Source organism: Carcharhinus amblyrhynchos, unplaced genomic scaffold (genome assembly GCF_965287045.1).
Source record: "Carcharhinus amblyrhynchos unplaced genomic scaffold, sCarAmb.v2.hapA scaffold_37, whole genome shotgun sequence".
Taxonomy (NCBI): Eukaryota; Metazoa; Chordata; class Chondrichthyes; order Carcharhiniformes; family Carcharhinidae; genus Carcharhinus; species Carcharhinus amblyrhynchos.
Genome location: NW_027649778.1, coordinates 553333 through 569942, shown reverse-complemented (window position 1 = coordinate 569942; position 16610 = coordinate 553333). Strand labels below are relative to the sequence as shown.

General features: G+C 47.1%; 1 protein-coding gene across 4 annotated transcripts in view; it reads left to right on the top strand.

Annotated features, from left to right (window-relative positions):
• The first annotated feature begins 1620 nt into the window (after positions 1-1620).
• Positions 1621-16610, top strand: part of ercc2 (excision repair cross-complementation group 2) — a 36713-nt gene continuing 21723 nt past the window's right edge. Inside the window, exons 1-9 of one of the 4 annotated variants that reach the window (XM_080218252.1) lie at positions 1621-1648; positions 4599-4698; positions 7972-8049; positions 8817-8879; positions 9789-9902; positions 10989-11105; positions 12288-12404; positions 13807-13930; positions 15398-15494. In XM_080218252.1, the coding sequence (XP_080074378.1) occupies positions 1644-1648; positions 4599-4698; positions 7972-8049; positions 8817-8879; positions 9789-9902; positions 10989-11105; positions 12288-12404; positions 13807-13930; positions 15398-15494 (815 nt within the window). In that variant the 5' untranslated portion in view covers positions 1621-1643. Of the gene's footprint in view, positions 1649-2534; positions 3034-4598; positions 4699-7971; positions 8050-8816; positions 8880-9788; positions 9903-10988; positions 11106-12287; positions 12405-13806; positions 13931-15397; positions 15495-16610 lie in introns of those variants that run through there. The other 3 variants (XM_080218254.1, XM_080218253.1, XM_080218255.1) reach the window with 3 other exon arrangements.

Here is a 16610-nt window from a genome sequence, read left to right as displayed (position 1 = left end):
ATCTGTCCTTGGCCTTTTGCAATGTTCTGGCGAACCCCAATGCAAATTGGAGGAACTCGAAACATTGGCTCTTTTCTCTCTCCACAGATGCTGTCAGACCTGCTGAGATTTTCCAGCAGTTTCTGTTTGGATTTCAGATTCCAGCATCAGCAGTATTTTGCTTTTATCATAAAGAGTTAAATAAAACTGTCAAAATTCACAATGAAAGTACATTCCACTGAGGAACAAAAACTCCACACAAAAGATCCAAGTCTGTTCCTAACTAAATAAGTTAGGGACAATATTAAAGTTTATTTTTTATTAGTGTGACAAATAGGCTTACATTAAAATTGCAATGAAGTTACTGTGAAAATCCCCTCATTGCCAAACTCTAGTGTCTGTTCGGGTACACTGAGGGAGAATTTAGCATAGCCAATGCACCCCAACCAGCATGTCTTTCGGACTATGGGGTGAAACTGAAGCAACCGGAGGAAACCCACGCAGACATGGGGAGGATGTTCCGACTCCACATAGACAGTGACCCGAGCCAGGAATTGAACCTGGGCCCCTGGCGCCATGAGTCACAGAATCACAGTGCAGAAGAGGTCTTTCGGCCCATTGAGTCTGCACAGATACCCTGACCTAATCCCACTTGCCAGCACTTGGCCCATAGCCTTGAATGTTATGGCGTACCAAGTACATGTGGGGCAGCAGTGCTGATTGCTGATTACTAATTTGGTTTGATTTGATTTATTATTGTCACATGTATTAACATACAGTGAAAAATATTGTTCCTTGTGTGCTATACAGGCAAAGAACATCGTTCATAGAGAAGGAAAGGAGAGGGTGCAGAATGTAGTGTTACAGTCACAGCTGAAGTGTAGAGAAAGATCAACTTAATGCATGGTAGGTCCATTCAAAAGTCTGACAGCAGCAGGGAAGAAGCTGTTCTTGACTCGGTTGATACATGACCTCATGCTTTTCTATCTTTTTCCCGATGGAAGAAGGTGGAAGAGAGAATGTCCATGGTGTGTGGGTCCTTGATTATGTTGGCTGCTTTACCGAGGCAGCGGGAAGCGTGGACAGAGTCAGTGGTTGGGAGGCTGGTTTGCGTAATGGATTGGGCTACATTCACAGCCTTTTATAGTTTCTTGCTATCTTGGACAGAGCCAAGCTGTGATGCAACCAGAAAGAATGCTTTCTATGGTGCAATGGTAAAAATTGCCACCGTACCACTTCCAATAAGTCAACCAGCTTACTTTTCTCCCTGTTGTAGTATTCTTTGTAATAATTAAACAAACAATGTTCAAACAAAGCCAGTGTTTGGGCAGTGGGTGATTTTTGCTCAGAGTGTGATGTGAGGGGAAGGGGCTGGTGGTTTAGGGCTGTGATGAGGAGGTATTTCTTGGGCATTTCCCCAGAGCCACAGGTTGCTCAGAGTTTATTCAATGAATGAGACTGTTGCTGCATCGATCCTCCCTCACACTCGGCGCTCGGTTATTGCGGCTGGGCGGCTGTGCGGAGCTTGATTGGTGCGGGCTGGAGGGGGCGGGGCCCATCCTGATGGGCAGGTGGACTGACCAATGGCCAGCCGGAAATAGGAAGCGGCAGCTTCTGATTGGCGGAGGCGGGAAGGGGCGGGACTGTGTTATGAAACGGCGAGGATGAGGTGAGAGAGGGAGAGAGATAGTGAGGGAGGAGGGAAAGATAGTGAGGGGAGGAGGGGAGATAGTGAGGGAGGAGGGAAAGATAGTGAGGGGAGGAGGGAGATAGTGAGGGGAGGAGGGAAAGATAGTGAGGGGAGGAGGGAGATAGTGAGGGAGGAGGGAAAGATAGTGAGGGAGGAGGGAAAGATAGTGAGGGGGAGTGAGGGAGATAGTGAGGGAGGAGGGAGATAGTGAGGGAGGAGGGAAAGATAGTGAGGGGAGGAGGGAGATAGTGAGGGGGAGGAACGGGGGAGTGAGGGACGGAGAGGGAAGGTGGAGGCAGGGGCAAGTCGAGGGAATGAGGAATGAGTGAGTGAGAGAATTGGGGGAGGTGAGGCAATGGGGGAGAAGAGAGTGAACCCCAACCCCTGGGGGCCGGGGGGGTCTGCCAGCCCCCCCAACCCCCCCCCAACCCCCCCCCACTACCCCAACAAGTCGGCCTTAATGTCGCGGCCGGGACTGGGTCCACCCAGAACATCTGCCCAAACCACAACCACCCCCCCCCCCCCCACACACAGCCCTGTACAACGCTCACTGCCCCCCCCCCCCCCACACACAGCCCTGTACAACGCTCACTGCCCCCCCCCCCCCCCCACACACAGCCCTGTACAACACTCACCTCCCCCCTCCGGCACACAGCCCTGTATAGCCCTTACCCCCCCCCATCCCGCATACAGCCCTGTACAACCCTCACCACCCACACACTCATAGAGCCCTATACAACCTTCATTCGCCTCCCCCCAAACAGCCCAGTATGACCTTTACCTCCCCGCTCCCCCCCTGCCCCGACAAAATCCTATACAACCCTTACCCCAACCCCTGCCCCAATTCTTTGTACCCACACCTCAGCCACAGGGATTAGTTCTGGAGATTGCACACCCATGCCCATTAAAGCCATCCCATTGATACAGCTTGCCTGTTCTTTGTGTGTTCTTGATTTGCAGCTGTAAAACAGTGTGCTCCATCTGACAAAAGTATCGTAGAGTTTTCAGGTTTAACTTTTTGATGAATTGCAGTTTTATGTGATAGTGTTGGCTGATGCTTGTTGCTTTGATTTGATTTATTATTGTCACATGTACTGGGATACGGTGAAAAGTATTGTTTCTTGTGCACTATACAGACAAACTATATTGTTCTTGAGTACATGGGGAAAAGGAAAGGAGAGGGTGCTGAATGTAGTGTTACAGTCATAGCTAGAGTGTAGAGAAAGATCAACTTAACACAAGGTAGGTCCATTCAAAAGCCTGACAGTGGTAGAGAAGAAGCTGTTCCTGAGTTGATCAGTACGCGACCTCAGACTTTTGCATCTTTTTCCTGACGGAAGAAAGTGCAAGAGAGAATGACCTGGGTGTGTGATGGGCACACAGTACTTGGAAAGTTTCAGAAATATAAATTGGGCCCATGATTTTATGTTTTCCTTTAAAACAAAAGCAGTCTTAGAACTGTTCTCAATCTCACTTGGGAGACCACACAATGGTTTATGAACAAACGCATTATAATAATGGGTACTCATCTGAGGTTTGGATAGAGACGCAGTAAAAGAGCATTATTACTCTATATCCACAAGGCCTTGTGGCTGCAGCGGTAACGCCATTACAACTGGAATAGAAGCAATCCCTTGCTGTAACTTCCCTGCAAGTTTTTGATGGGGACAGTGCAGAGGGAACTTTACTCTGCATCTAACCCTGCGCTTGTACCTGTCCTGGGAGTGTTTGGAGATAGTGTAGAGGGAGCTTTCCTCTGTATGTAACGCTGTGCTGTACCTGTCTTGGGAGTGTTTGATGGCGACAGCGTAGAGGGAGCTTTACCCTCTTCCTAACCCCGTGCTATATCTGTCTTGTGAAAACACAGTTGCTGAGCAGAGACTGATATTCAAGCATCTCTAATCTACTGTTTATCTGACACAAAGTGTTAATTGTTCACACTCTCACCTCAAACCTCTGTGATTAAACCCAGCCCAGTTTAGTCATAAAGTCCATGTTATCTGGTGTACCAAAAGCGAGAGGACAGTAGCAGACTTGATCCAGACAGTTTACATGCAGCTACCAGCCATCAGGTAGCATGAGGGAGGTCATTCCTGGCAAAGATGACATAAAATGCCAGCTGTAGCCCTGAAATATCACACGAGCTCAGCAGGGAATGTTTGATGGGGACAGTGTAGAGGGAGCTTTACTCTGTATCTAACCCTTTGCTGTACCTGTCCTTGGAGTGTTTGATGGAGGACAGTGTAGAGGGAGCTTTACTCTGTATCTAACCCTGTGCTGTACCTGTCCTGGGAGTGTTTGATGGGGACAGTGTAGAGGGAGCTTTACTCTGTATGTAACCCTGTGCTGTACCTGTCCTGGGAGTGTTTGATGGGGACAGTGTAGAGGGAGCTTTACTCTGTATCTAACCCCATGCTGTACCTGTCCTGGGAGTGTTTGATGGGGACAGTGTAGAGGGAGCTTTACTCTGTATCTAACCCCGTGCTGTACCTGTCCTGGGAGTGTTTGATGGGGACAGTGTAGAGGGAGCTTTACTCTGTATCTAACCCCGTGCTGTACCTGTCCTGGGAGTGTTTGATGGGGACAGTGTAGAGGGAGCTTTACTCTGTATCTAACCCCGTGCTGTACCTGTCCTGGGAGTGTTTGATGGGGACAGTGTAGAGGGAGCTTTACTCTGTATCTAACCCCGTGCTGTACCTGTCCTGGGAGTGTTTGATGGGGACAGTGTGGGGGGAATTTTACAGGTCGGCTGCCGATAATTGTTCAGTGAGACAGGATTGGGAGGACATGAGAAAATTCGGTCAATGATCTTGAATTTAATACATCGGGGGTTAGGACATCCCTAATCCTAAAATGGTATTTATATATTAATGTACTTTAATCACCGTTTATCTCCTAATATTAACGATGCTTTGCTGTGTTCGCGCAGGTTAAATATTGATGGATTGTTGGTCTACTTCCCTTATGATTTTATCTATCCAGAGCAATATTCCTACATGTTGGAGCTGAAAAGGATCCTCGATGCAAAGGTAACTTTCACAGAATACTTGGATCTTAATCCTGTGGTGTGGTCAGATATTGGACAGACAGTTGTCACATTGTCCTTTCGCAGTGTGGAGGAGGTTTATGATCCTTAGGTTATGGGGGAAAATCCAGTTAGTGACATTTTGATTAAAGAAAATAAAGTTTGGGCAGCACGACAGCACAGTGGGTTAGCACTGCTGCCTCACAGCGCCAGGAACCCAGGTTTGATTCCTGACTTTGGTCATTGTCTGTGTGGAGATTGCACATTCTCCCCGTGCCTGCGTGAGCTTCCTCTGGATGCTCCGGTTTCCTCCCACTGTCCAAACATGTGTGGGTTAAGTGGATTGGACATGCTAAAGTAACCTTTTGTGTCAAGAGAACTAGCTAGAGTAAATGTATGGGGATAGGGCCTGGGTGGGACTGTGATTGGTACAGACTTGATGGGCCGAATGGTTTCCTTCAGCACTATATGGATTCTATGATTTAAATGGCTTACTCAGAATAAAACAACAGGACTTCATGGTTTTGAACAAATGAAAATAAACTTTACAAGTTTCAAAAGATAAAACAATTTACAACATCGATCTTATGCTGTAACATATAGAGTAAGTATGAGACAAAGGTGATTAACAGACAAACTGTGGTCAGACACACCACATGACGCAAAAGGTAAAAACAAAACGCTGCAGATGTTGGTACCTGAAACAAAATCAGGACATGCTGGAAAACCTCAGCAGGTTTGACAGCACCAGTGAAGAGAGAGAATAGAGCCAATGTTTTGACTCCGGGTGACCCTTCATCCGACCCAAACTCTGACAATGGGTGATCCAAACTTGAAACATTGGCTTCGTTTTTCTCTCCACAGATGCTGTCTGACCTGCTGAGATTTTCCAGCATTTTCTATTTTTGTTGACACCACACAACACAAGAGCCGGTGGATGTGGTCTTTCTAGATTTTCAGAAGGCGTTTGACAAAGTACCTCACAAGAGGTTATTGCAGAAGGTCGAGGGACATGGAGTTGGGGGTAGGGTGTTAGCGTGGATAGAGGATTGGTTGTCAAATAGGAGGCAGAGAGTGGGGGTCAACGGGTGCTATTCGGATTGGCGGATGGTGACTAGTGGAGTGCCCCAGGGGTCGGTGCTGGGGCCTCAGCTTTTTACCATTTATATAGATGATCTGGAGGAGGGAACCGAGTGTAGGGTGTCGAAATTTGCTGATGACACCAAGATTGGGGGAACGGCAAATTGTGCGGAGGGTGTGGAGAGTCTGCAGAAGGATCTAGATAGGCTGGGCGAATGGGCCAAGAAATGGCAAATGGAATTTAATGTTGGCAAGTGTGAGGTGGTCCACTTTGGTAGGAAGAATGGTAGGAAGGACTATTACTTACGGGGCGAAAAACTGCAGCAGGCGCCGGTGCAGAGGGACCTCGGGGTCCTTGTGCATGAGTCGCAAAAACCCAGCTTGCAGGTGCAGCAGGTGGTCAGGAAGGCGAATGGGATGCTGGCCTTCATAGCGAGGGGGATTGAATATAAAAGTAGGGAGGTCTTGCTGCAGCTGTATAGGGCATTGGTGAGGCCGCAGCTGGAGTACTGTGTCCAGTTTTGGGCGCCGCACCTGCGCAAAGATATTTTGGCCTTGGAGGGAGTGCAGAGGAGGTTTACTAGGCTGATACCGGAGTTGAGGGGGTTGAGCTATGAGGAGAGGCTGAATAAACTGGGCTTGTACTCGTTAGAGTTTAGAAGAATGAGAGGAGATCTCATTGAGACGTATAAGATGATGAATGGGATGGATAGGATAGAGGTGGAGAGACTCTTCCCGCTCAAAAAAGACAGTAGGACTAGGGGGCACAGCCTCAAGATAAAAGGGGGGTGGTTTAGAACGGAGTTGAGGAGGAACTTCTTCACTCAAAGGGTGGTGAATCTCTGGAATTCTCTGCCCGTTGAAGTGGTGGAGGCTGCCTCGCTAAATATTTTTAAGACGCGGGTTGATGGGTTTTTGGTAAGAGAGGGGATTAAGGGTTATGGGGAGAGGGCGGGAAAGTGGAACTGAGCAGCGACAGAGCAGCCATGATCTTATTGAATGGCGGGGCAGGCTCGAAGGGCTAGATGGCCTACTCCTGCTCCTATTTCTTATGTTCTTATTATGTTCTTATGATGGCTGTGGCCAAATCAGATTCCACAAATCCCTCAACAACCCACCTAGGGGGTGGTGGGGTGGCACATTGGTTAGCATTAACACTATGTTGCAAGTTGCCTCACAGCACCAGGGATCCGTGTTCGATTCTCAGCTCGGGTCACTGCCTCTGCAGAGTCTGCACGTTCTCCCCATGTTTGCGTGGGTTTCCTCCGGGTGACCCAGTTGTCTCCCACAGTTCAAAAGACGTGCAGATTAGGTGCATTGGGCCATGCTAAATTGTCCCTCAGTGTACCTGAACAGACGCCGCAGTGTGGCGACTAGGGGATTTTCACAGTAACTTCATTGCCGTGTTAATTTAAGCCAACTTGTGACACCAACAAATAAACTTTTAGATGTTTGTCACAGCAAACCAATCTCACTGAAACTTTGTCTCTTTCACATGAGGGTTTCCAGACTCCACATCTGAAGACCTTGTCTTGAAATTCTCTCCAAAAGTCGCTCCCACTTGGTTGGCTTCACCGATATCCCTCCTCACAGGATTTCAGTTTTGCCTTAGGCCGAGAAGCAGAAGTAGGCCATTTGGCCCATCAAGTCTGTTCCACCATTCAGTGTGACCATGACTAATCTGACCCTCCTCAATTTCACTTACCTGTTTTCTGAGATTTCAAATATCTCAGCATTTAACATCAGCTGTGCTCTTAGCACCAGATCATTTTACACATTGCAATCAGAGCATGGCTTTCTAAACTCAAGGGAAAACAAGTAAAGATTTGTACAACATGGCCTTGTAATTTAACCCTTTAAACCCTGACATCCAATGAATGTTTGCTTTATCCCTCTTGAGGCCAGTGGATGCTCCCTGAGATTAAGAACACAATGTACTGGGCGATAGGATAGATTCAGGTCTACAAGTGATAACAGACTCTTGTTCAGCATGATGTTTCCTTACAGTGTGCTCACAAGGACGAGGTTACAGAGTTGGGAGGGGTGAATTGGCAATAGATGGAATTGAATGCCTGGATGAGAGATTTAGAATTGAGCCATTGCAGGATCAGCTTTGGTTTTGTCGTCTTTGAGAACCCGTTGGACTGATGGAATTTGCTGTCTGTAACTCAGCTCCCTGCCCCTCTGTGTGTTTCAGGGTCACGGGGTGCTGGAAATGCCTTCAGGCACCGGGAAGACCGTGTCACTGCTTTCACTGATTGTGGCCTATCAAATGGTGAGGATGCTGCTCTCATTCACCGTTACTTTGGGGGGGTGGGGGTGGGTCATTTTGGGTGTTCGGGGCATGGTTAGGGTGGGGGGGGTGGTTGGTGGGGGATCGGGTGTGGGTCAGGGTGGCTGGATGGTGGTGAGCTGCATTGCAGTGATTTTGACAGACATTTCCATCCATGTGAAGCTGGGATAGGTGTCTGAATCTACTCAGTGCTGTGCTGCCAGCCACTTCAGTGTGCTGGGAAGAAGGTCAATATTTCTGGAGACAGAATCATCTTTCCGTTCACTCCGCCTGCCGACATTAACTTTGCGTGGACAGGCGGTGTACTCTCAGACTGGTAGCAGTGATTACAGTGGGTAGGAGGTGGAGTGTGGGGGCAGAGGGAGTGGGTGAAGGGGCAGAGATTGTGGCGGTGTGGGAAGTATGGTCAGAATGTGTACTGTATCGATCGATAGGGATACATGCCTGTGCCATCAGGTGTTGGGAATCTGTGGGAACTCTGATTCTGTTAAGGTTCACCCATGGTTCACCCAGTGTAAATACAGACTCTCCTTCTCTGCTCTGACTGGAACTGTCTGCCTGCACTGCAAATGTCACAATGCTGTCTGAAGATTGTGGAAATACCTATGGTAACTTACAGTCTGGCTGGGATCTAATTCAACTCAGTAATGCATCTCTCTCTTTGTTTTTCTCTCTCTATATCATGTGTGTGTGTGTGTCACTATCTGTCTGTGTGTGCTCACCACTCTGTCTGACTCCTGTCTATCCAGATGTATCCAACAGAAGTGACCAAGCTGATCTATTGTTCTCGAACAGTTCCTGAGATAGAGAAGGTAAGAAAAGATTGTGAAATACTTGGTTTTATGCAATGTGTCGTTCATCAGTAATCGTTGGGAATATTGCTGCTCTTTCACAGTTTGAAAATTTATCTTTTGCTTGGCTCCTTTCAGTGAAGCAACTCTCCTGTCCTGAAACTCCAGCTCTCCCCCAGAGTGGCTGAGGCTGGATTTAGTGTCCTCAACAATTCACAGCAACAGTTTACTGTGATGATAATTATATTTATATTTTATCATTCTTTTATTTCCAATGTAAAAGTTCCGAGTGATTGGGACACAGCCAGGTGTTTATATCAAATAATCCATGGATAATATCTATGTTGCCAGCATATTAAGAAGTCTCACAACATTAGGTTAAAGTCCAACAGGTTTGTTTGGTATCACGAGCTTTTGGACACTGTTCCTTCAGATGTGTGAAGGAGCAGTGCTCTGAAAACTCATGATACCAAATAAACCTGTTGGATTTTAACCTGGTGTTGTGAAACTTCTCACTGTGCCCACCTGAGTCCAATGCTGGCATCTACACATCAATGTTCATATATGACACCTGATCGGTCAGTGCCACAATGGGCCAGATATTCATTTAAAAATGAAGAGATTTACATGGAGCTTGTCTGAGACTCAGCGAGAGTGTTTGTATCTTTGCTGGAAGGATGGTGACTTCCACCCTCTCATAACCACTTACTGTTTCTGTAGGCTGTCCCCACATGCCGGTCGATTCGAGTCAGTGTTACTCAGTAATCAGTGCGTGAGATTCAAGCAGTCAACATGAATCGGAACTGACACGCAAACTTTCAAAATGCAGATCTGACACAACACCGACAGTTTACATTCCGGCAGTTTTTGCTGGTTAAATATTCTTGTATTCTTTGTGTTTCCTCCCACTGTCCCTCCCCCACCTCCCAGGTAATTGAGGAACTCCGCAAGCTGCTTGATTACTATGAGAAACAGACCAATGAGAAGGTGGAATTCCTGGCTCTGGCTCTGAGCTCCAGGAAGAATCTCTGCATCCACCCAGAGGTGAGTTTTGCTGTGTAACGCCCCGTGCGCGTGTCGATAAGTTAAGCAGCGCTGCGCGAGACTGAATTGGATTCTTTGCTGCTCCAGGCATTGTCCAAGCAAACAATGCTCAACTGTCATTGGCTTCTAGTCTGGGCAGCCTGGTTATAATTCAGCCTGGGCTGGGCCCAAAGCTTCCTCCACCCAGTCTGGTGTGTGTGATAATACTGTGCCTTTAAGAAATGTATTCTTATCATGTTTCTTATAAGGGGTATGTTTGAAAGTCAGCCCTGTTTTTGTATGGTGCTGATCTGTCTGGGCAGCAGGCAGCTCAAATATTGAGAATGCAGGATAATGACTGATTTTAGTTAATGGTGTGTTTGTCTAAACAGAGTTCATGCATTTTCATTTACTTAGATGTCCCTTGGGGTTTAAGACTCGGGTTTTGATAGGTTGATTGAGATAGTCATGAGTTAATGGGAGGAGCTAAGCTTGCAGGAAAGAGTGCGTTTTAGTTTCATTTTTAAAACCAAGAGCACTTGCTGACTGGTCTGTTTAAAAGAGGTCTTTTTCTGAAAAGATCTCTCTCTCTCTCCAGAAGTGCTCAAAAAGCTCTCGGACTGTTAACAAGACAAACACACCATTAGCTAGAATCAGTCATTATCAACTTGAGGAAAAAGCTCATTTTGTGCACCAAGTAGTTCGGACCTGGAATGTCGTGGCTGGGAGTGCGGTGGAGGAGGTTCAACAGCGGCCTTCAAAAGTATATTGATACCCATTGGAACTGAAAACAACTGCAGGGCTGTGGGATAGAGGGTAGGGGAGTGGAACTTACTGAATTACTCTTGTAGGAACCAGCGTACAGCTGATAATCTGTGCTGAAACCATTCTGCGAGTCTTAACAGTGCTGCCCCATGTGGATTAACTGCTCGACATTTCATTGACTGCTTGTGGGATCTTGCTTTGTGCAGTTGGGTTGGTTGTCCACCTGTTGGCTGAGAAACGTCTGGGCAATGCCCTGAGGAGGTGACCCCTGGAAATGTTTACTTTGTGTCCATTTTCCTGAAGAATAGTTAGAATTTGATTTGCTGTTGTTATTGTTTGAAGGTCAGTGCCCAACGGTTTGGAAAGGAAGTTGATGGCAAGTGTCGCAGTCTGACTGCCTCCCATATCAGAATGCAGCACTCGAGCAACCCCACCATTCCAGTCTGCCAGTTCTACGAGGTGCGTATCAGCAGCTAAGGTTTATAAGTGTTATTTTGATTTGATTTAGTATTGTCACAAGTATTAACATGCAGCAAAAAGTATTGTTTTTTGCGCGCTGTACAGACAAAGCATACTGTTCATAGAGAAGGAAAGGAGAGGGTGCAGAATGTAGTGTTACAGTCACAGCTAGGGTGTAGAGAAAAATCAATTTTATGCGGGTAAGTCCATTCAAAAGTCTGACAGCAGCAGAGAAGAAGCTGCTATTGAGCCAGTTGGTACATGATCTCAAACTTTTGTATCTTTTTCCTGATGGAAGAAGGTGGAAGAGAGAATGTCAGGGGTGCTTGATTATGCTGGCTATTTTTCCAAGGCAGTGGGAAGTGTAGACAGTGCCAATGGATGGGAGGCTGGTTTGAATGATGGACTGGGCTTCATTCACAACCCTTTGTAGTTTCTTGCGGTCTTGGGCAGAGCAGGAGTCATACCAAGCTGTGACACAACCAGAAAGAATGCTTTCTATGGTGCATCTGTAAAAGTTGGTGAGAGTTGTAGCTGACATGCCAAATTTTCTTAGTCTTCTGAGAAAGTAGAGGTGTGGGTGGGCTTTCTTAACTATAGTGTCAGCATGGGGGGACAGGTTGTTGGTGATCTGGACACCTAAAAACTTGAAGCTCTCAACACTTTCTACTTCATTCCTGTCCAGGGGACATGTCCTCCACTATGCTTCCTGAAGTCAATAACTATCTCCTTCATTTTGTTGATATTGAGAGAGAGAGGTTATTGTTGCTGCACCAGTTCACCAGATTCTCTATCTCATTCCTGTACTCTGTCTCATTGTTTGAGATCCGACCCACTAACTTGAAAATCAAATTGGAGGGAAATGTGGCTGCACAGTCATAGGTGTATAAGGATTATAGTAGAGGGCTGAGAACACAGCCTTGTGGGGCACTGGTGTTGAGGATGATCGTGGAGGAGATGTTGTTGCCTGTCCTTACTGATTGTGGTCTGTGAGTTAGGAAGTCTAGGATTCAGTTGCGGAGGGAGGAGCCAAGTGTTATTTGACGGCTTCTATATCATTAATGTGTCAATTTTGTGCCACTCCTATCAAATTCTGCATGTGAATGTTATTATGTACAGCTATCACTGCCTACTGCTCACCAAGATTGGCTCTGTTACGTGTGTGTGCAATTTCTATGACAGGAATTTGATCTCCATGGGAAGCAACTGCCTTTATCTTCTGGGATTTACAACCTGGATGACCTGAAGGCTTATGGGAAGCAGAAGGGATGGTGTCCCTATTTCCTGGCCAGATATTCCGTAAGTGAATCCCAACTTGCCACGGGCGGGTGTCAGTAGTTCCTCTTTACCTTATTTCTGTCCACCTGAAGCCTTGTCACTTTGCTGCTGAGCCGGTCCTGCTCCGTGGTCATTGGAAAGCATCATAGTTTACCCAGCCTGTTCCTGACCTCCCTCCCCATCCACGTATTCCCATCGCTGAGACAGGCCCAGTACAGAAACTACCAGGAACTTCCTGCTTCAGCTCCAACCTCTCGGGTTTGCTGATTTGGAAATGCAGTATTTTTGCACTGTGTCTTGATTAAGGAGTTGGGTGAATATCTGCTGAAGATGTATAAGCATATGTGACTGTGTGTGTTTGTGAGTGACTCTGCAAGCGAGTGATGTGCATGCTCCTGTTGGTGTGGGTGAGTTTGGGGAACCTCGGTAGAGACATTATCAGGTTTGAAAGTGATTCACCTGTCATGGAATGAAATGCGAGGACTAACAGTGAGCTGTAGTTCATAGAATTCCTGCAGTGCAGAATGAGGCCATTCGGCCTGTTGAGTCTGTACTAATTCTCTCTCTGACAGAGTATGTCACCCAAGCCCTCTTCCCCCGCCCTATCCCCATAAACCCACACGTTTCACATGGCCAGTTACCTAATCCACACACCTTGGAGTATGGGAGGAACCCAGAGCACCCGGAGGAAACCCATGCAGACATGGGGAGAACGTGCAAACTCCGCACAGACAGTGACCCAAGCCAGGAATTGAACCCGCTCCTGACGCTGTGAGGCAGCAGTGCTAACCACTGTGCCGCCCAAAATCAGTAGCAGCTAGTGTGGGGCTCGAACCCGTGACCCATTGATTGAGGGTCTTATTCTCTTTTTGGCTGAACTCAGCTGATGCATTTGTGGGTGGCATGGTAGCACAGTGGTTAGCACTGCTGCTTTACAGCTCTGGGGACCTGGGTTTGATTCTTGGCTTGGGTCGCTGTCTGTGTGGAGTCTGCACATTCTCCTCATGTCTGCATGTGTTTCCTCCCACAGTCCAAAGATGTGTGGGATAGGTTGATTGGTCATGTTAAAATTGCCCCTTAGGGTCCTGAGATGCATAGGTTAGAGGCATTAGTGGCTAAATGTGTAGGGATATGGGGGTGGGACCTGGGTAGGATTGTGATGGATGCAGACTTGATGGGCCGAATGGCCTCTTTCTGCAGTGTAGGGACTCTATGAAAGTCTTTGAGGGAAAGTTCCCGGTAGGATGGTGTGCTTTTTAAATTAATTTACATGATGTAGACATTGCTAGCTAGGTTAGCAGTTACACTGCCCTTCCTGATCAGATGTCAATATCTTTAAGATAGAAGAGGAAATGTTTCAGGATCATGTGTTATTTGACTGTTTCTACATCACTAATGCATCAACTTTGTGCCACTCCTATAGATTCTGCATGCGAACATTATTGTGTACAGCTATCACTACCTACTGGACCCCAAGATTGCAGACCTAGTGTCCAAGGAGCTGTCGCGAAGATCAGTGGTGGTGTTTGATGAGGCTCACAATATCGGTATGTCCTCAACATGTACAAAAATTCATATATTTATTTTAGTTTGTTCATTTGTGGGACATGGGTGTCGCTGGCTGGCCAGCATTTATTGCCCATATTTAGTTCCCCTTGGAGGACAGTTGAGTGTCAACCACATTGCTGTGGCTCTGGAGTCAAATGTAGGCCAGACTGGGTAAGGACGGCAGATTTCCTTCCCTAAAGGACATTAGTGACCCAGATGGGTTTTTCCGACAATGGTTTCATGATCAACAGTGATTCTTAATTCCAGATATTTTTTATTGAATTCAAATTTCACCAGCTGCCATGGTGGGATTCGAACCGGTCCCCGGAACATTACTGAGTTTCTGGATTAATAGTCTAACAATAATACAGCTAGGCCTTCGCTTCTCCTTATCTAATTATAATAATGGTGTAGTGTATTTATATGTTCCTGAGACCTTTAAAATTACACCCAGCTACTACATCCTGCACTGCCCAGTCATAGAATCCCTACAGTGCAGAAGGAGGCAGTTCGGTCCATCGAGCCTGCACCAACCACAATCCCACCCAGGCCCTATTCCCATAACTCCATCCATTTACCCTAACTAGTCTCCCTGACACTAATGGGCAATTTAGCACGTCCAATCCATCTAACCCACACATCTTTGGAGTGTGGGAGAGAGCAGGAGCACCCGGAGGAAACCCACACAGACACGGGGAGAATGTGCAGACTCCGCACAGACAGTGACCCAAGCTGGGAATCGAATCCCTGGCGCTGAGCGGCAGCAGTGCTAACCACTGTGCCACCGCACCGCCCTAAGTCAAGTGCAGTACGCGGTAGCAAACCTTGTGCTGTAAACCCTCAAGTTCGAATCTGGGCCACATTGACCCACACCAGCCATCCTCGAGGATGTACTCTGGGTAAAACGGATCCCTTGAAGGATTTTTTTGCGCTGTGGATGTGGAGTGAGATGCCACCTGGATTTATTTTACCAACCTCCTCCCAGCAAGCAAACATGGGAGATTCTCCTGTGACTGAACTGAGCTAGATTTCAGTTCCAGGGCTGGAGGTGTAGCTACTGATTGGCTCAGGGCAGCACAGCGGTTAGCACTGCTGCCCCACAGTGCCAGGGACCCGGGGTCGAATCCTGGCTTGGGTCACTGTCTATGCGGCGTCTGCATGAGTTTTCTCCGGGTGTTCCAATTTCCTCCCACACTCCAAAGATGTGTGGGCTAGGTGGATTGGCCATGCTAAATTGCCCCTTAGTGTCAGGACTAACTAGGGTAAATATATTGGGCTATGATGATCGAGTCTGGATGGGATTGTGGTCAGTGCAGACTTGAGAGGCCGAATGGCCACCTCCTGCACTGTAGGATTCTATGATTCTATCAGAAAGGTTTCTGATTCTCTCATCCGTTCTTTAAAAGAAGTTTTATATATTTGAAAACAAAAACATTTTTAATGTTATTTTTCCAAATGTTTTTCAGACAATGTTTGCATTGACTCAATGAGTGTGAACATTACTCGACGCATGTTGGACCAGTGTCAGAACAACATTGAAACATTACAGAAGACCATCCAACAGTGAGTCAATAACCAGTGTTTCAATCAGTTTCATTTGTTCATTCTCGTTCTGCTTGAGTGACCTGCCCTAGAACCGATCTAACAGGCAGCTTCTAGGGAGCAAGGTACTGCTGAAGCTGGGAGTCTGAAATCAAAATACTGGAAATGCTCAGGAGGTCTGTCAGTATCAGGAGAGAGGAACAGTGTTAATTTTGCCAGCGCAGTAGCGGGGCGCATCTCATGGGAAACCTAGCTGACACTGGCAGGATCTCCCTGTCCCACAGACGGTGAACCCTTGCTGTGAGTTTCCCAGCGATTGGGAGGGGAGGTGCCTGCCGTGGGAAACCCCATGCACAGCAGCGGCACACAGCACCTTCTGATCCCACCGCCAGCCAATGGTGCGTTGCGTCTGCTTCCACAAAACATGTCACGGGCCGCGGAAAATCCCACTCAATGTTTTGGGTCAATGGGACATCAACAGAGCAAGCTGGACTGGAACAATATTGTTCTGCCACTAGGTTGCATGCTGGTGTTAGACTGATTAGGAACAGCATCGTATCACTAAGGGAGAGTAAGGTAGCAACTGATTCGCCAGTATAAGAGGGGATAGGGTGAGAGTACAGAGATCACATTTTGGCGTCAAGAAGTTCTTTATGTAGAGGATGGTAGCACGACCCCCTCAATCCCACATAGAGTGTTTGGTACAAAGAACATAGATACCTTTAAGGGTAAATTAGATATCACATGAGGGAGATTAAATAAATATAGTTTGGGGTGGCACGGTGGTTAGCATTGCTGCCTGTCAACATACAGAGGCCCTGGTTCAATTCTGGCCTCGGGTGACTGTCTGTGTAGAGTCCACAAGTTCTCCTCTTGTCTGTGTGGGTTTCCTCCACGTTCTCCACTTTCATCCCACACTCCAAAGATGTGCAGATTAGATGGTTTGGCCATGCTGAGTTGTTTCTTAGTGCCTCAAGATGTTAGGTTAGGAGGATAAGTGGGATAAATACATGGGATTAACAGGATAGGGCCTGGGTAAGGTGCTATGTTGGAGAGTCGGTGAAGGCTCAATGGCCCGAATGGCCTCCTGCACTGTTGCTATTCTATTGTATGATAAGGAGGCTCGTGCAGTACATC